The 21,218-nt window shown below is 38.9% G+C and overlaps 1 protein-coding gene across 7 annotated transcripts in view; it reads right to left on the bottom strand.

Moving 5' to 3' along the window:
* The window catches only part of PLEKHG1 (pleckstrin homology and RhoGEF domain containing G1), a 140,437-nt gene that overhangs the window by 94,824 nt on the left and 24,395 nt on the right, over positions 1 to 21,218 (bottom strand). For 4 of the 7 annotated variants that reach the window (XM_087776768.1, XM_087776766.1, XM_087776767.1 and 1 more), the window contains one exon: positions 4,582 to 4,656. The exons of 1 other annotated variant lie outside the window; for it this stretch is intronic. In XM_087776768.1, the coding sequence (XP_087632894.1) occupies positions 4,582 to 4,630 (49 nt within the window). In that variant the 5' untranslated portion in view covers positions 4,631 to 4,656. Of the gene's footprint in view, positions 1 to 3,146; positions 3,206 to 4,581; positions 4,657 to 15,214; positions 15,325 to 21,218 lie in introns of those variants that run through there. 2 more of the 7 variants (XM_087776772.1, XM_009466303.2) reach the window with 2 other exon arrangements.

Below are 21,218 nucleotides of genomic sequence, written 5' to 3'. Positions count from 1 at the left end.
AAAATCTACAATCATTCCCCTAAATTTTTGCAAATGAGCAATTGCACAGCTCCAGATACCACCACAAGCAGTCGCTGTGAACTACTGCAAGGGAGAGGAGGAATTTGTGCAGTGGGTAGGGTACTCCCATCACAGCCTAATTTCCAATGGTTAACTATACTAGAAGTTTAAGCGTGACTTTTCAGCAAACACGAGCAGAACAAATGCTAATTCCTTTGCAAGCTAAAACAGAAATACACTCAATCCACTTCCTGGTATTGACATAGTACATTGTTCCAAATGTATCCATTGTAAATAGAATATAATAGCTTTGCCGTAGGAAAACAGTTAAGAAAGTTTTATGTGGATCATGGTAGGTTTGTTTTTTTTTTTTTTAATTTGTTTGTCTACCACTCCTTGATAGCTACACAAAAATATTGTTCACATGTGACATACACACACTCCCATCTTCGCAACAACCGAATCTCCAGGTCCTTTTTTCCCCCCCTCTACAGCACAAAGCAAGCAGTGAGATTTATAAATGTAACTGTTGGCTCTAAAGGGTTTGACAGAAGAGGTGGCAGAAAAGCAAATAGTCTGCCCACTCACTGGGGACCCTCGAGTCAAGGACTAAGTTACAGTAACTTCATTACAGGAAACTCATTTCTCAATTGTCTGCTTCTGTGTGCTTCATGGCTTAACTCAAGTATATGGAGCGGCGGGTCAGTGGGTGAGGGGCAGGGAGGGGCGCTCCTAGGTTAAAGCAACATTGACTTTTTAAAAGTTTTCAGATAATCAGTTACCTTGACAACACTTTGTTCAACCCAACTTGACCTTCATAAACATGAAAGGTTAATTGTTAGAAATTTGTAACAACAAATACACTTTTTTTTCCTATATAAACCAATAATAGCAAGAATATTTCTTTGGAAAAAAAAAAAAAAACAAGCAGCAATAAGATGTCTGGAAATAATTAAGAAAGTTCACATAAACATTTATGCATGTAAGTAGCAGTGATATTTTAAACGTGAGAAATTAAACACTCACTTCTTAATTCTGACTCAATCATACCAGTGAAACATTTCCACATACTAGTAAACTGTATAAACACTAAGTAAATAGAGATGCATATGGTCAAAGACTATGGAAGTTTATCTTAATAGTCAGTGCTAGAGCAGCCACTGGCATATGCCTGGCAATTCTTTTCAGTAAACGTTATCATAACATTCTTTGAAAGTAAGAGTATTTATGAGAATAAAACAACAAAACCTCTCAAAGTTGTAACTTCCAGCACTAAAGATTTAGTATCATTAGAAGACACTACTATCATGTTTTGTCTTTAGTAGAACATTTTCAAGATGTAAGAACAGGTCTCTATGTGAAGACTCATTTTTATTCATTATTTCACCTTCTTTTTTCAACATCTACAAATTAATTTCAGAAGAGTGATTAAAAACAAAGCATCCAGATTGAACCAAGTTTTGTTTAATTGTATGTTTAAACATTGTATCTGTTAAAGCACATTTTTATACAAACTGCTTGAAGAACTTCATAAACTCTTATCGCAACAAAATACAATGATAACTGTAATTTGAAAATGAAGACTCAGCATTATCTCATATTTTTAATTAGCTATATTTTATTGTATGAATTCCTTACTTCACTAACATCACTAGTAATCCATCTAAGTACCTGAGGATGTGTTACTACAATCTATAAAAAAGTTTTTCAAGTTGTTGGTAGTTATTCAGTTTTTTCCCTCATGCTAGTGGTTTATAAAACACAGAGCGTCATGAAAACCAACACACTGCAGCAAGCTTCACTGAAATTGCCTGTTGCACCTCAAAACCTATAGAGCTCATTTCCATAGGCAAGGAGTTTATCTATTTTTCGGGTTCCTCAAACCTCGGTCAAAAACATGAGGTATTAGGTTAGGGAGGGAAGGAAGGTCAATATTATCTGGAAACAAAAATAATGTGGAGAAGTTAGACTGTTTCCAAAGACCAAACATGAAAGTTGAAGCACAGCATGCCAGAGAAAGCCCTGCCACGTCCCTGCCCACTGCCTTGGGAACCCTGAAATTGCACATCCCAAAGGCTGGCACTCACCATGCCTCCCATGGGAACAGCTCCCTTAGGATCTCATGATTTAAGGCTATATATTCGTCTACATGCACACATTTCTATATATATATGTATATACATGTGTATATTGTATGTGTGAGAGAATACATAAACAGTTATACAACCTTATACGTGCAGTTTCTTAATGACCTAGACAATCATTTTTCATGTGTTTTCTGTGTACATGGGAGATTTCAAGCCACAGGAATCTTATACTAACTCCCTCAAAACGTACAACAAAGCATACATGGAGAAGATTTTTAGTTGTGGTATCCCTAAACACTCTAGTCGAATTTGGTGTCTGAAAGCTTTCCAGTTTTAGCTTTCCTTGATAATGTGCAGGACACTATATTATGTGTCTGCTTGATTAGACAGACATCAGAAGCTACTGAAAAAAACACAAAAACCTTGAAGGTAATGAACGAGATCCTCAGGGCAGTTTCTAGATCCCTGCTTAACTGCAAAAATGTTTCTGGAATGTTTTTTACCTGTTGGCAGTTCTGGTGAAATGAAACCACATTTACAGAAACAAAGAGACACTGAAGGCTTCAGGAGTCTTCCTAAAATTAAATGAAACAAGCAGCTCCCTGCCTCCTCTCTGTACCTAGAGATGAACAATCCTGTGTTTGGTTTCAACCTTTAATTTGGGGATGGAGCTAGCAGGAAAATGATTGGAAACTGGTACCTGGGATGTCCTAACCTCAAAGACTGTTGTCTTTTCACTAACAGATGCACACGCTAGCTCTCAGTCCTCGCCCATCCCTTTTCACAGGCATCAATCTCTGATTGCCAGCGTAAGGAGGAGAATCGATCTTTGTTTGATGGCCACATGATGCTGCCAGTGACTTCATCATTAATGATGCTCTGCAGGATTCTTTCCATTCCTTCCCCCAGACCCCTGCTCCCAGCCCGTCTACAGCTCCATGCTATCACAAGTCTTAGCCTCTCTAACTCCTGTTGTAAAGCCAAAGCAAACCTTAAAACTCACTTCCTAGAAGTTGCTTACATGGTAAATTAAAATGCAATAAGAGAAAATAAAGTTACCTTTCAGAGACAGAGTGAGTTTTCCACAGACTTGATCTGAAAGTTTTACATCATCCCTATGTCTCAATTTACCAGAACTTCTCTCGGCGGCTGGAGAGCTGAAATGCAGCAATATCTGCCACAGTTCCACAGCCAGAAAATAAATTCAATATATAACATACAGACTTCATTAATACCTAGAAGCACCACAGATGGGGTCACATAGGCTACTTTTAAGGAAGCAACCAGCAAGGTACATGACAATTTGTTCCACATCCTAACTCACGGCACAAGTGCAGGCTTTGGTTCTTCATCACAGTGCTTTCAGCATAAGGATTTATTTATAAGGGGGGCACACAACATGTAAATCAGAAAGAACTCAGTTCTTTGATGCTTTACTCTAAATTTAAAAAAGAAATTAATAGAAAGGACTTTTGCAGTTAAGCATAGCTTAATACCCTTTACATGGAAAAAAATTTGTTTCTGTGCTGCTATTGATGTGCTTTTTGAAATTATTATTGCGGCATGTTCCTTGATGCCTTTCAAATGTCAAAACTGAGGTTCAAATGCAACGAAAAACATTTAAAACTAAATTTTGAGATGTATATCTTTAGGTTTAGAGAGAAAGCAACATAAACCAGCCTGAGCTGTAAGCTTTATTCAAACTAAAACATGCATTTGAATAAATACAGCTCTTGCATGAGGACAGCAATGATCTAGAAAGCAAGTGTATACAAGAGCTACTACAAGTGTTGCCACAAAACTGCCAGAAACACCTCACAATCTTCACGTGAAATAGCAAATTTTTATAAAATATTTTAATGAAACATTCAGCAGTGATTCTGAGGAAGGACTCAAATTATCAGGATTACAATTGTTTCTAAAGAACAAATTTTCCCTGAAACCAAGTACCTAACTTTCAGATGTGGGAATTTAAAGTTAATGGACAGACATCAGAAGCTACTGAAAAACACAAAAACCTTGAAGAAGAAAAACTTGAGAAGAAAAAAAATTATCTGATTTTCAGAAAGACTGAGCATTTCAAGATTCCACTGATTTTAGTGGAAATCATGCATATTCAATTCCTCCTTGTATCAATCATCCCACATCTTAAATGTCAGCTTTGGTTCTATGAGACTTAAGTATTCTATATGAAAAACTGGCCCGAGTCAACAAGGTCTCTTTGTCAAAAGGGTAAAAAACATCTTCTCCAAAGCTGAAATCCTAGCAGCCCACTGGTCCTCACCCCTCATTATGTATTTTAGTACTATCATGGATGATGGGCTAGGAAGGGAGGGAAAGGTTACACAAAAATAAGTGAAAAGTTTCTCCTCTTTAGATAAACATGGACACATAAAATTAATTCAGCTCTCCCTTAAGTTTAAGGCCAGTAAGGAAAACTCAGTTTTTTACTTGAAAAATTCTTCACAAAGCCAAATGAAAGAAAACTACTAACCTTCACTCCTGGGGACAGGTTCTGTACCACCTGGTGTTTTATCTGGCATCTCTGCAGACACAGGCTTAGTAAAACCTAATGGGTGCAAAGCAAAGAAAGCATTCTCCATCAAAAACAGTACATTTCAGTAGGACACTCCCCTGCCCTATGACCCTGCAAAGGATGGATTTTCAGCTTTCATCATTTCCGTGTTTGTATGTAAGAGATGTAAACAAACAAAACTCCCTAGAGATTAACCGCAACACCATTCAGCAGACTGTCACCTGATGTACTACCAGGTACACGGGTACAAAAGGGCCCTCTAATAAATTGCAGTAGTAGACTGAAAGCACTGATTACATCTGATGAACTTAGAATCATAGAATCGTTAAGGTTGGAAAAGACCTTTAAGATCATCGAGTCCAATTGTTAATCTATCACTGCCAAGTCCACCACTAAACCATGTCCCTAAGCACTACATCTACCAGTCTTTTAAATACCTCCAGCGATGGAGACTCCACCACTTCCCTGGGCAGCCTGTTCCAATGCCTGACTACCCTTTCAGTGAAGAAGTTTTTCCTAATATCCAACCTAAACTTCCCTGGTGCAACTTGAGGCCGTTTCCTCTTGTCCTATCACTTGTGACTTGGCAGAAGAGACCGACCCCCACCTCACTACAACCTCCCTTCAGGTAGTTGTAGAGAGCAATAAGGTCTCCCCTCAGCATCCTCTTCTCCAGGCTAAACAACCCCAGTTCCCTCAGCCGCTCCTCATAGGACTTGTGCTCTAGAGCCTTCACCAGCTTCATTGCCCTTCTTTGGATGTGTTCGAGCATCTCAACGTCCTTCTTGCAGTGAGGGGCCCAAAAGTGAACGCAGTACTTGAGGTACGGCCTCACCAGTCTGTCTTTGAGTTTGGATGTTTTCCCCCTCAGTGAATTTCTAGTGAGAGGCCTATGAACTGGGATGGAAGAACTGCTTACACTCAGGTACTGATGAATTTAATGAAAGAGGGGCCACGCAAAGGGTCACATCAGCCTGCATTAAACATGAAATCCCATTAACTTAAAGCTTTACTACATTCTAAAGTACCAACATTTCTTCTATCCCAGAAGTGGGCAGAGAAGAAAAGGCTTCTCAGGACGGCAGTGAGCCTGCCTCCTCTTACAGCAGTGTTATGTGCCCTCTGTGGTACTGGCCGACGGTCAACACGTGGCCAACACATACTGACTGGGATTTTGTATCCTCCTGTTTAGCAGCTTTGAATATTTTCCCATCACCAGCTGGACTGACGCTCTATTTTACATAATGAAAGCCTCAAGATCAGACAGGATGCATCAAGAAAAGACAATTCAAAAAGAGCGGGACTCTCTGCCCGAAGGAGACTGTGCGCCGAGTGGGGCGGGGACTTCACCTCAGCTGGCAATTCATGTAGCACAGGGCTGGGTACAGCACTATACAAAGCGCACAGCATTGGAAGTATTAGCAGTACAGCCTTAATTCCTAATGAAGTCACCGAATCGTCTTGTTTCTAACAATGTTGAGGCAACAGAGCTAATTCAGCGTGCAGATTTCAGACAACCATCAGATCCAGAGTTATGGGAGACTGCCCTGGCTCACGCTGCAGCAGAACTGAGGCTGAACACAAATAAATGACCTTTTTTTTCCCCTTCTTAAATTACGTTGCGCTCAAATTGATACGGCATGTTTTGAATCCTATCACCAGATCTAGAATGAAAACATTTCTACCCTAGCATCCAATAAAGGGCTTGGGTTTACATTAAAACTAAACTATACAAAATACGTAGGATTTCTTAAGCAATTTAAGTAACAAAAAGTATTTCAGGTGTGCTATCAAGGGCAAGTATATTTGTCATATTTAATCTACATATATGTAAAACGCTTAGAAATGTTAGACACATCTGGGGCTACAATCCACTAGCACATCCTAGGGTACAAACTAATTCTTATTTAGCTGATGGAAACTCTACTACATGTTATTTTCTACATCAGCCAATTTATCTCTACTCAAGATAAAATCACCAGGTCTTACTCAGGAATTACTTTGTCCTTAACACAGATGCTTCGTCCACACATTACACATACTGAAGATTTGGAACTACCAAAAAATCTTCTCTGAACTCCCTAAAATTAATAGTGATAACACTTACCCACTTGAAGGTCTGTGCACATAAGTTCATAAACCACAGCTGGACAGTGTCACAAACTGACTAAACAAGCATGAGCTCAACAGAGGATTTAAACAACCATAAACACCTAACGGTCTCCAAAGTCCTTCATAAATTTGCTGTAAAACAGAAACCTACTCTCCAGAAGACATTTAAAAAAATAAATTTGTTCTTCAAATTACTCAGATTTAATTATCTATGCTTATCATCATGGAACAGTTGGCTAGAATAAATACACCAACTAATTCTAAAACTTGGCAAGCTCATGTCCAACCCTGCACATTCAGTTATGTGCTACACATTGTCTGTGGACATTGCACCAGTTTATAAATCAAATTCCAGTTATCCAGGGATTTACTAGTAAAGTTGATAGGAACTACTTAATCACACAGTGCGTCTGAACCAAATCATCACATCAATAAATACAATATTTACTTCTGTGATTCATTTCAAAATCCAAGAAAATGTTTTCTGTAAATTCTAGATTTTAAATAAATCATTTCATATCACAAATTCAGGGAACTATGTATTTAAAATAATAAAACATGGATATCCAGGTATTTGTTTTCTGGTTTTGGTTGGTTGGATTTGCACAGAATTGAAATAAATACCTAAGTAAACTTCACCATGAAAATGCTCACAGAGTAACTCACCGACACATTAATGACATAAAATTGGAAGTCTCAGAAATAATTTTGGGCTTCTTTATTGGCATTTTGTAAAGGTGCTAAATACAAGCAAGAAAAAAAAATTACTTTTTTTTTCTGGCCTCTTCTGCCCTAATTTTTATTTATGCAAGTCTTATTTTCCTCGTCTAAACTAGGCCAACATTTCTTTCTACTTGACCTTCTAAAGAAGTGATAAGCTTGCTTTTGTGTCATCAAAATTCAGTACCAGAAAGCATTACACTCAAAGTAAGACACCTACCAACAGTCACTTCTCTGGAATTCAATGGAGTGCCTGTGGTCATCCCTCTCTTTGGAGCATGACCTATCATTCCCAGCACAAAACCAAGCAGGATTCAAACAGGCATTGAATGACCTTGGCATTTTTAATAATGGAATGGCAAGTTGAAAGCTGGATCATTCAACTACTGCACACAAACCAGGGTATTTATTGAACAGGTTCAGACTTTCCACAGCTCCAACAGCTCTCTGTTTCAAGAACTCATTTGGCTAATCCAAGGCAATTTAAAAACTACTGTCCCACTAACGGTTTTGCACAGATTTACCAATTTAGCGGCTTTGCATTACAGTAAGCGATAGCAATGGAGGCTTAACATAGCTATAACAGGTTGAAGAAAGTCAGCCTCTGTGCCCAGAAAAGCACATCTTCAGAACACTGTCTAGAAACACTTGCCACTCTCTGTAATGGTTTTCAGTAATGAAACAGTCTGTGAAATGTGTTGCTGTTTCCTAGCTTTTTCTAAATCACACAGGAGATTAATAGTCCCGGAACAGTTCAACCAGGTGCAAATATGACAGGACCCGTACAGAGCCTTCAACGTTTTCCCATAACATTGTCAATTTTAAAAATTACACATAAAAACTGAGCTCCACTTATGTAGCACAGAATATTATTTTAAGTGACTTCTTTAAAAAGCATGGAAATCCATACACTTTAAAAACTAAAAAGTATGCTTTCCGCTCCTTCTCTTTCATTAATGCAAGTCAGTTCCACACTGGCCAAATATACTAAACAACTTTAAAAAAAAAAAATCCACATTTTTTGATAAAAAGGCCTATATCATCACTCCTAGTCATATCATCAAGTAATCAAGATTTCTCTTCATGTAACCCCGATAAACTTAATTCTTGTAAGATTTATTTTACTCTTTTCTTCTCTGAGATGCATAACAAAACTATTGGAAGGAGGAAAGATTTAAAGAAAATAAATACAGAACTCTGCTCTTGTTTTCTGTAACATATCAAATTTTAAATTACTCAAAAAACAGAAATCAAAGTTGAGCATTCCTTTATTTATTTATTTATTTATTTATAAAGTTCCTACTTTTAATCTAGGAAGGAAATCTCTGACAAATACTATTCATTAGACTAAAAAAGTAAGTCACTCTTTCTGCAGTAAGGCCAAGCAGGAATCACGTAAAATCCAGCACTATTTGGGGAATAAGCTTGCTAGTAAGATGTAAAAGAAAGTAATTCTTGCTCGCTTTCTATACAAATAATCTTCACTTATCCAAAAAATCTTATTGCAAACTTTGGGATACTACTACTACTACTACTAATTTCAAGATCAATCATATAAAATACCTTATAAAAACATTCCTGTTAGACTCTTCCAAATACTCTTGCAATAATTGATATGGCTTTAATTGTCTCTGGATCTTAGGCTCAGCTATTCTATTAGTCCATGGGGTACTTAGTATTTCTGAATTCATCGCTCAAAGCTGCTCCCGATTGCTTACTCCTCCGAGCACTTTTTCACAAAACATCCCAGTAAGAGAACTTGAAATACATATGCATTCATAATTTATGAATAAACACAGCCATACTGTTTACATTTCGTAATTAAGCAAAACTCTTTAACAGTAACCAAAAACATTCCGACATATGACCATGCATTTTCACAGGCCATAATCAGCCAGGGCCACCCAGACAGGCATACTGGGAGGTCCTAGCTCAAAAAATTTGTTGTACCTTCTAGTCGACTGGTTTGCCTTTAAAATTCTGAGCTGCTAAAAACTGCAGATCAGCTTTAATGTTATGAAAAAATAAGATCTCAATTCCTTTAAACATAGGATCTACTCAACAGCATGCTATAGCTGAATTAATGGAAAAACATTCAAACTTATAGCAAGCACATCAGTGACTGAAAACTACTTTAAAAAAAAAAAAAAGCATGCTCAGGAAAAATATGGATTACCTGCATTTCACAGACAAATACAGTCCTTGTCTCTTAAATTATCCATACTTTGCTAAAAAAATATTAAAGGTTTCCAATTATTCAAAATAGGTATTAATTGAAGTATCACAATTTTCAATTTTAAATTGGCGAGAAGACTTCTGTCCCATTTTTGTTCTCTCAAAGTTATTGCTGTACTCTAAAAAAGCATCAAGGAGCTCGAAAGAAACTATTGCTCATCATAGGACTGTTTGCAGTTGCAACTATGGAGTTCAGCTATGCACTTACCTTGAAAAATGATCATCACTAACCAAAATCTAACCTGAATCTCCTTCTTTGTGTCAAATCCCTGGCCGCTAGACTACGCCTGTTCCAAATAACTGGAATTGATCATATTTAAGGAAGTTGGTTGGATTTCTTCAAAAACTTTTCAAATACAGTGCTTTAGACAGACACTGCATTTCTTTCCCATCTTCCAGAGGCACAACCAGCATTAATATTAAGATTCTGCTGTGGCCACTTTATTCACAATCAACATAAGCGTTCCTTTAAAATACTGTATTACATTTTTAAATGCAGCCTTTTACAGATTAAGCAGTCAGTGCTTCACGAACACAGATCAATACATGTAGAACAACTGAAGCCCTCAAGTTCCACATTACACACCGCGCTGTTAACAGTAAAGCCATCTGCTGGTTTATTTTTAAACAGTATTTGGATGAGTTCTTCCTGCTGTAATTAAAAATGTGTAAGAGTGGGTGGGGAGAAAATGGGTATTAGTAGGTTTTTTGACATGAAAAATTTTGTAAACAAACAAGGACACTTAGATGCCCACACAGAGCCTGCCCAGATTGCCGCGCTTCTCAGGTGAATGGTATCGGATGTTGCATTTCTGAAAGCAGAACCGCTCACAAATGCCCAAAAACAGCACTCAAGGTCTCAGGTTGCAGGATGAACTCCAGACTCCAAGGAAGGCTATGGCAAATTTCTCACCCACATTAACACGACCAGAACTTGACATCTGTCTGTTAAATACTGCCTATAGCTTTGTCAGAGAATAAGGACATCCACCCCGTATCTAGTTTTTTGCCATTTGTTTGCCTACAAAAATCCTTTCTGGAGCAGACGCATTGCTGCTCTGAACTCCATGAGAATACCTTTGATCCCAGGTCACATAAACCATAAAAGCAAGTTTATATGCTAACACTAACACAGTTCTTTCACATGAACCAAGAAGTAACACTGGAAGAAACTCTAAATAGCATGGACAGAAAGGATAGAAGTTACGAGGACACAAACCACTATCTGCCATCAAGCCTCATTTCTGCTCCTATTCACCACCACCCCTCAGCCCTTCTAAGTAACATAGCAGTACCTGCTTAAGATTAAAGTGTTATTTCAAGTTAATATTTATTCCTTCAAAATTGCACAGAATTCTAATGGCTCCTTTCATTCCCTTCCAGCAGAACTCTGGATGTGAGTCATGGCTTCCCTTCTCCAACAGCCCTCTTCTTCAAAGTCCCACTAAAATCTCCTAGCCTTTTTTCCCCTGCACATCAACGCATGCTGAAATGTTCCAAGTTTGGCGGTTTTTTGTTGGTTTTTGGGGTTTGGGGGTTTGGTTTGGTTTTTTGTTTTTGTAAAATGCTACACATTTTGCTGATTTGCCAAGCCCAGGTCACCCTTGCACCTTCTTTTCCACAGAAAGGCCAATAACAGTGGCACTTAAGAAAACTGCACTAAGAGATGCGCTGGTCCAAACAAGACCGTCTGATCTACGTTGGCAAGAAGGAGCAAAACCTCCTTTGCACGTTGTTTGCCCCATAGATGAAAGTCATAGTAACATGACTCTCTCTCCTGCCCCCTTCATCAAAACAGCATAAATCTACAGCATCCTCTTGTCTAGTTTCTGGAGCTAATCGTGTATATTGCAGTTGCAATTCAAAAAACCTAACTTCTTCCCGTCAAGCAAAGACCAAATCACAGAATCCCTCTGTCGTTTTCATTCTGGTTTACCGTAATTCACTGCGTTTGAATGTGAAAAACATCACACATATTCTAGTATAAGGAATGAGCTGTCTGGCTCCTCTGTGGTTTAACTGCTACACATACATGTTCTCCCTCCTCCAGTCTCTCCAATAGCTCTGAATCGATTCCCAGTGCTACCCCAAGGCTTTGGTCATGGTTTTTGAAAGCCATTAAAAGATCAAGTTCAGCAACTAATCACTGTGATTCAGTCTACAAGTCAAGACAGCATATTTTTTACAAAGTATCACAGGATATGAGGTCTAGGATGGAACGTGACACACTATCTTCTCCTTCAAACTTTGTAGAGAATGAACTTGAAAAGATGAGACTTCCTCAACATTTGGTCAGTGTCCAACCACATTGCAAGACTCCTTACTTAACAACACATGCTGCTACTACACCAAGCGAAACAGAGGAAACCTTCCCCACAGGGTCTTCTGGGAGGAGGAAAAGGGATCAAACCTTGAGTGACACTCCATCAGATAACCTGTACATCCCCAAATACCCTTGTGGAACATAAGTTCAAAGCCTAAGGAGAAAGCTGTCCTTTTTTTAATGATGAAATACATGTATTTGGTTCTGATGCATTAACTTGGTGTGGATCACAGCAGTTTATCAGCTCAGCAGAAGCAATAGCTTTCAAACTCATGTCATTTCAGTGCAGGTTGAATTAAGTTAGTTTAACGCAATTACCCACTAGTATTTTTCTTTCTGTAAATATCAACTGTTAATGAGTATTTTTGAAAATATCACCTTTTACACATGCAACTTTGCTCAAGATCAGCCCTACATTGCATATAATCATGCTGTACCACAGAAAGCTGACAGCAAACAACCCAATGCCCCTCCTGGGGTGCTAGGAAGTCGTGACAGCGCTTTCCCGTGGTGACGCATCTCTGCACTACAAAGCCACCTGTTCCAGCGAAGCTCCCGCAGGTGGCACTAGCTGCTCCTTCCAGTGCCACACACTGCTCAACTTGCAGACAAAAGCAAATGCTTGTAGCAGAAACTGCCAAGCCCTTCTGGCCAGCATGCCAAGCAAGCGCTACAGATCCTAATCACTTTTGGATATCTGACTAGCCCTGCTTAGCACTCAACGCCGGATTTGGGTTTAGGTAGCCTGATAGCAAAGCCACTATATACCACCTTGTCCTTATTTTAAAACTTTCTATCATTAGAATAAACCACAGTTCTTTTCTAAAGCACTGGGCATTTTTTCAAAATACATACACATATATTGCTTCTCTCACACCTTTGTATAGCACAGTTAATCTCAGCAGCCCTCCCAGGTCCTCACAGAAGTTTAGAAAAACTCACACAGCCAAACAAAATCCATCAAAAGATCGTGTTTCGCTTACACACAGTAGGTCTGATGCTTTGGACACCTTTCGAATCTAAGCTTGAGAAAACAGACAGATTTGGGTAAGATGGCTCAGCGCAGGACATGCCTAACATATGCCCCTGATGAAAACCAAGGAAGAGCAGGACAGTAGGTCAGTCCTGAGATATGTAAGGACTTACAGGCAAGTCCCAGCACAGACTATATGAGTACAGCAGTAGCGAGTCATAGCTACTGAGTAGAGCTATTGTATCACAAAATACTGCTGTCATCTACTTAAAGAAATCTGCTCCTCAACAAGCAGGCAACGTATTCTACGCAAACCATTTTCTGAGCAATTTAAGCAATAACACCGTGTAATACATTACACCTAGTTATTCTGCAAAAAAGTCAACAGCATAGTTTTCATTATTAAAATTTACAAAGATGGAGATTAAATATTTTAATTGAGCTATGATTACATTGTTTTCTGATTTCAATTTTTAGATAATACTAGTTCTATTGTTAAGCGCTAATTAGGACCACAAAAAGAAAACCAAATTTGAAAAGAAAACCATTTGAAAAGAAAAACCATTTAAATGCCTCAGCACACACACAAGCACACAGCTCAACGTTTTCTTTACTAGAAGAGTTTGTTTCTAGCACCGTTAAATTGTGACTCTTCAGTAATGCACATACAGAGTGCTGAAAGAGCACAAAAAGCCATTATGAACATACACCAGCTACAGCGCTGAAGAGACTAAAGGATTTTAGAGCGCAAGTCTTCACATTGCAAGAACAGTCAAACCCGTATCCAGAACCACAACAGTTGCCAGAAGAGACCACACGACATTGAGCAGCATGAAAGTTTTTCCTTGACAAATTCTCCAATACTTTAAGAACTTACACAGTCACTTTATAGTGTCACCTGAGGGAGTTACAGCCAAACACAGTCTCCAGCCATTAGCTCTACAGCTGTGCTTCTGCTTTGCTCGCCACTCACCCCTCTAACATACACAGTCCAGCTAGGTGTCTTGACTTTGGTTTAAAAAAAAAAAAATTCTTTTAAATCTACATTTGGTATTTTCATTGGTCAGTAGCATCTCCCTTTCTTAGAAGATGTATTTTCTCATAAGAAAAGTTTCAAGAAAAACAGTTGCAGACGCATTCGGTCTCAATTTCCAATAGATTTAATTCTAGTGAGGTGCACAACATAAACCTTACTACTGAGCCAAAAATTCTGGGTTAATAAATTAAAAAACAAACAAACAAACAAAAACCCCCAAAAAAACACACAAAAACACACCCACAAAAAACCACCTTCCACAGCTGGATACCAACCTGTCAAACTTCAGCAATAACAAAAGCTGCTTTATAGTGCACACAGTTAAGGAAAGAAAACCAAAGAGGAAAGAATTTCAGCAGTGTTGATCTCAGAATTACTCAAATTCCTTTTCAGAGCTCTGAACTTTGCTACAATTAGGAGAGATGCTGATTTGGCTAACAGACAATCACACAGATGCACACACGCAAAGTTTCCCTCTTTAGTCTTTACCACATTCAAGTCCCTGGTGCTCAGCAGCTGCAGCTTTAGATTCCTGATTAAGGGCAAAGGCTGCTGCTGCTCCATGCCCCTCTCAAACATTTAAAAAAAAAAAACAAAAACAAAAAAACCCAACAAAAGCACAACAAAAATTTAAAAAACCAACCAACCAAACAAGGGCAATAACCCAGCTAACATCCTAACAGTTATTTTGTAATCCCATGTCTCTGTTAGACAGGAAAGAACAAACAAAACAAAACAAAAAACCTCCAGACTTGTGTGCCTGGCATACATAGTAAAGAGCCCCTGATACCTGCTTTCACAGGCTTTAAGTCTCCTCCAAATTGCTTTTCTATTGCAGATGTTGTGTGGTAGCACTTGAAGAGATACTTCTCTTTTTGCTTGATGCCTGTGCTTAGGATATCACTACACACTGTCTTGGAAAAGACCACTATTGTGCAAATTCATCATTTCACCACAGGCTCAAGTACCGGAGGAAATTAAATCAAAACAGGCTGTGAGGAAAAGCTGTTGTTGAAGCACAAGGAATCCAGTCACAGCAAACAAGCCAAATAACAGTGAAAGTAAAGTATAATAAGTCTTAAATGAACTTGAATCCAGTCCTATGTGCTGAACACATTGCAGTGACTGATAACGCACCAATGGATTCCAATATATCTGAAGAATTTTGTTACTATGGGAAAAACACACTTACCGTGTCTGCACGCATTTCACCTTCTGACACTTGCTTTTCGCATTTCCATTTCTGTTACGGGAAATTTCTTGACACCCAGCTAAAGTTCACTAACACCATCACACACACTTAATAGAAAAAGGGAAACAGCCTTGCCATCCACTTAGTAAGGACATCAGGCTGCATGTATTACGCAGGGTAGTCTCTCCTGAAATCACAGAACTATGATAATAATGAAGGCTTTTCTGGGGTTTGTTTTGTTTTAAATGAAAACTTTATAGCCCTCCTACAGAGAAACTCGTGATATTTTAAGGTCAGTAGAAAAGCTAGTATCTATGGGACGAACAAAATTCATACATATTTTAACTTTATGTAGGGCCACAGCCAAGGCACTGAGATAGGGAATGACGTCTTCCTAAACTCACAGAACCAGTACGTAATGCAAACCTTGAAAACACATTCACAGACAACTTGACAAATAGATAAGGTGCATCCAAAAGTCAATACTCAAAGACTACAGAACAGCCCAATGCTTTTTAAGAGTATAAATACAGACAAGTCTGTTTCAAAGTCAGTTGTTTTAGGCGTATCTCATCTCTCCACTTAAATACATGTTTCTGAAAGCCCCCTAAAAAGGAAAGAAAAAAGGAAAGAAAAACAAAACGCTGGTCTGCACCAAATCAAAATCACAAGTTTATTCTCTCATGCACACATTTTTCAAGGCACAGCTATTTTTCCTCCCATTTCGCTAACAACAGAGCAATTGGCATGCATCAACTCCAATTAGGCTATTTTACCTCTTCTATAAAATGCCAGTAATATGTTTAGCTTCACTATATATTTTCAAAGAAATAACTTCAGACCTCACTATAGAAAAAAACCCACAGAACTTCCAAAAGAAGATCATACTGACGAAAGATAAAAATGTCAGCACTGTCCAGAAGGTCCACTTACTTTGTTAAAAATTTTCCTAAACAACATTAATCCCAAGTAAACAAGAACAAGATTTACCCCCCCTCCAACTGTAAACTCTTTTGGACAGCTGGGGCGGGGTGGGGGGGAGGGGGAGGAAAGGATACAAAGGAATGTTTGGTTTGGCATTGCTGATGCTTGCTCACAAACGGGAAGCCTTCTTAAAACCAGGATAATGGATAATTATCACTTTACACGCGGATCCTTCACTACCTTCTAGCAAATGGGGACTCCATCACGTTTTGCAAGGAAAGGAACGGGCACAGTTTGACAGACTCCCCATCAGGAAAAGGGCTCCTATGAAGCTGATTTGTGTGTTTCCTGCAATTGCCTGAGCGCGATAATATTACTGCTGAAATGAGAGGTTTAGACATGGGCTTTATAATTATTAGGCAAGTTATAATCAATTGGCTTTTCCAGAAATTGTCAATGGCTACCCAAAGTACAGCTGTGTATAACAAAGTTATTTACATATACCCTGTGAAACATATTTTTTCCCCACAGCCATCAGAAAAAGCCCATCTAACTTTTTGACTACAGTAAAGTGTGATTAATGACAATTTCTGGGGTTTTGTTTTCATCACGGAGTATATAACATTAGGCAACCAACACAGCAAACAGCATAAAAAGAGTCAACGGTTAAAGCTTTCTGAGCCCTGACATGTTCCAGTCGCCCCAACGCCGAGCCTGGCTGCGCCCCAGGCCTGGCTCAGGCAGCTGACTGCAGGACCACTTCACGCTCCTCCAACTTCTCCTTCTCTCTCAGGATACGTACATCTGTGTGTGCGTGTATATATATATATATATATATATATATATGTATTTATATACATGCTGCACAGACGTGGAAATAAGAGGAAATTAGCAACAGGCAAACTAACAGCGCTGTGCACGTTCATTTGCAGTTTGTCTGAATGAATGGCCTCATAACTCAGATGGGGACATTTCCTGTAAAAACACTCCGTTATTTATCAAGGCACTCCAGAGCGCAACTGCTGAAGCGTGGCTTGCAAACAACATATTTTCTCGAGCCAAAGTTATCTACAGAACACTCTCACTAGTTGTGATGGAGAAGCCAGGGCCCTCTAACTGTATATTAGCTTTGAATAACGTGTCCTCAGTTCAGCAGAGATCTGTAACTGCAAGCTTAGTCCTGTTCACATTTGTGGCACGTACATCCTGCAGAGCATAGAGAAACTATATAATGTCAAATAACATTCATGCTTAATCTCTGGCAAACCACAGGTTTTTAATATACATACATAAATATAAATACATGCATATATATTCACTATAAAGAATATGGAATATTAAATTAAATACGACTAGAAAGAGAAGGGAAATTATTTCACCCACCTATGATCAACACAAGTAGAGAGCCTAGGAGTCTAAAGCTGCTAAAAGGGAAACCAGGCACAGTAAAAATTTTTAACCTGCCACAATTTCCAAAAGAATTTGAATGACCATTTTGACAGAAGCAGCTGACAAACTGCTGAATAAACATTTCTTTTGGGTTAAAATGCAGTATTCTCTAGACAGGGAAACTCCCTCTAATGCCATAAACGTACAAAGCTTCTTATCTCCAACATGCTTTCTTAGAAAAGCTGGATTTATTACTAAATATCGCATCGCCAAATGCAGACCTTTACTGGCCCTACGTGAGAACACTAGTTCCATTCAGAAAAAACACATGGGGAAAAAATAACATCACTTACAAATGTTATAGTTGGAAAGGCAATCTCCTTCAGCTGAATGTTTTTCTCCTTTCTACATCAGTCTAAGAGACATAGTTTGAACAAATCACTTGTTTATAAGTAATTTATAAGTAATTCTCAACAACTGCATGGAGTCTGAGGCATTGTGCATTTTGACAGGACTTCCATTCACCTTCTCAGAAAATAAAACAAATAAATAACTTAGCCTTAGTTTTCAAACACAGAAACAAAGAAATACCTGTTTTGTACTAAAATAATCGTCATCTGACATTACCTCATGGACAGCTTATAAAAGAGTATGCAATTGTTGAGAGTCTTTCAGAGATTTGTAAGATTCTTGAAACAACTCTAGTAATTCACAGCTTATGCTGAGACACCTTTTTTTTGGTTAATTGCATGTTGGTTTGTAGCTTTCAATAAGATGGGAGAAAAATCACCCCAAATCCTGTAGTGCTTTAGCTTGAAAGTTATTTCAAGGATAGTGATCATCAGGAAACATCATGTTTGAACATAGGTTATTAAGGGGTAGTCAATAAAGGGTTTCCATTAACTTTACCTTATAGTTTTAGGAGGTGTTATGATTACAAAGCTTTTTTAATTTCTAAACTAACAGCCACTTTTCACCTAGAAAAGAAGTCCAAATTCTCCTCTCCTCACCTTCTCCACCTTCTTGCACCTTCACCTTCTCCACCTTCTTGCACCTTCACCTTCTCCACCTTCTTGCACCAGTGATGAAGGTCACCTTTCTTACCTTTCCATTTGAACCACACTGAACAGCGAAGCTTTTTCTCCTTCTATACACTTAGTAGAGGATCAGAAACAAATCATGGATTTAGCAGTCAGCTTTTCCTGCTCTAGCTGGAATGCCAGAATTACTGATAAAGGGATCTCTCTCTTCCTATCTATTCTCACCAAGTACAATTTTACTAGAGAGAAAGATGCATCACGTGTACTTCAACAACACTAGAAGAAGGCATAAAGGGTAATCAAGTATTTCATTTCTATCCTGAGAAAGTTATGAAAAAGAGCAAACAGCTACATAAAGGAATTCAGTTCTCCTTAATTGAGTTAAAACCAATGTAATTCCCAAAATTATGTCAAGAAGTTTCAAAAGACATGTCAATATCATGCACTGTATTAAAACTGTGGAGGGATACAAATAAGTTAACTTCACAAATCACTATACATGCAATAGAGATGGGTACGTTTTTCCAGTTACTGCAATTTATGTAAACACAGTACATAAAATCAGGCCACAGGAATACAACTGACAACTCCTGAATAACCTATTTTTAAGAGGCAAAGCTTTGGATTTCATTGGTCATTTGATCTAGTACTGGAAATCAATGCAAGTAAGGACAGGGTGGGAGGGGGATCTCTGAATAGGCTTGACTAAAGTAAATATTCAAGGGGATATTACTCAAGTCAGTACCAAGAGCTTCAGCCAGTTTCCAAAGCCTTTTGAATTCTCAGAGCTAAGCCCAGTGAATTCAGATGAAAGTTCCTTTTCTCCCACTTTTAAGGGAAGAAATAACTTAAGTGAACCTTCTGCAAAACAGCCTCTCAAGCTTAGTAATTGGGAAACAAACCTTAAGCACTGCCAAGACATGCAATGAAGCATTTATAAACCTTAAGGGTTTATTGAAGTATTAAATAGTGATGTACTGAACCAAAAAACACAGAGGTATTCCAATAACGCTGTTTCAAGTTATATAATTCCATCCTCGGTACATAAAAATCCCAGTTCCTCCGTTCTTGCTGCCCAGCCCACATTCTGTACTCTGAGGAACACGGGCACACGGGGCGCATACTAACGACACCAAGTTTCCGCCAAATCCGGCGAGAGGCACGGCTAGGACAGGACACCACCTGGCCCTGCCTCGGCTCCGAGATGATGTCAGCCTATTCAGCAGGGCAAGAGGAAAAAAAAAAAGTCCCTGCTGTATTTCAAACACACACAAAGGGCCATGTATACTACCACAAAAAGCAGGAAACCACTCTATCTCATCAGCAAATGATATTCTGCAGCCCTCTGAGCCTTACTGCAGCATTTAGGCAATAGGAATAGGTGGAGGAAGACGGATTTATTTCTTCAAAGTTGATGACAGTTACTCCATCCTTCTCCCACCCCTGTCACTGTCCCCACAGCCTGTGCAGTATTCCCAGGGCTATCACCAAGCCACTATCATTTTTTGCCCAATGGTCACCACTACTTGCTGACCCACCAAGTCATGTCAATTTAGCAAGTGCCATGCCAGTGTCAAATCCTTCTATTTCTTTATAAAATTTTTCTTATCCTCAGTCCCTAGCTCCCCCATTTTTCCTGAAAAAAAAAAAAATCCAGAAATTCACTTTTAAAATAAATAAGAGCAACACCGTAGAGCGGGCTTACTCCATGCCAGGAACTAAAAAGTCTGCACAACAGAAAAACGCTGACTGAGGTGCAGAAACGGTCACATCAAATAAAATGTGAACCTTGATTTTCCCCACAGTGAAGACATTCACAGGATTGCTGGACCAACCTACAGATTCTCTAATGCTGAAAAAAGGCTGAGCTCACATCACAGAGTTTCATCATTGGAAACACAAAGGCTATACTTAAATTAATGCACTAAATGTGCCCAAAAAGCTCAAGCTGGGACAGAATAGCCACATCTGTGCTAATGAGTGATCTTAGTCTCCAAAACAGGGTACATAAAAACCACCTCTCGGAAGCAATGGCTGAACCGGACTAGGGACTGAGCCATGCCCAGAAACTGTCTGGGGAGAAAGCTAGCTATAATTCCCCAAAATCATACCAGTGAACATGACCCTCATAGACGATCTTCTTCCAGGCAACATTCTTAGACCCATCTGAATTTAATACAGATGTAACCTTATAGGACTCCTCTCTCAGGCCACTTATGCTCACAAACTTTGCTGAAATGTAGATTTGAGCATTTTCTCTTAATTGAATTTAGTTACAAACTCCAAAGATTTAAAGAAGTCTGAATGGAGAGCCAGACACACACACACTGGCATAAAAACCAGAGCAGGCAGGGGGGAAACAACCATGCTCTCTGGAGAGCAGAAAGTATAATTACATTCAACTGAACTACTCTTGCCTTATGCATATGCCACTGGCAGTGGCAGGGTTCACTTCCACCTTTCAGTCCTGGCCCTCAAAATGGATCAGTTACAAACCTTTCAAAAAGCAGCATTGTTTTCTGTCTCTCTACCTGTGGACACCTTTCTCTGCAACATCTCAGCTCCCAACAACTGGTGGATGCCTCCTTCAACTGTGGTGTCCCCCAAGGAGAATTCAGAGGCAGCTGCCCAGCTCTCCTGTAGCGAGAAAA

Source organism: Nipponia nippon, unplaced genomic scaffold (assembly GCF_047370975.1).
Source record: "Nipponia nippon isolate SJK-2023a ecotype South Korea unplaced genomic scaffold, ASM4737097v1 scaffold_4, whole genome shotgun sequence".
NCBI lineage: Eukaryota > Metazoa > Chordata > Aves > Pelecaniformes > Threskiornithidae > Nipponia > Nipponia nippon.
Note: the sequence above shows the minus strand (reverse complement) of the source record. Positions and strands in the feature narration are given on the sequence as shown.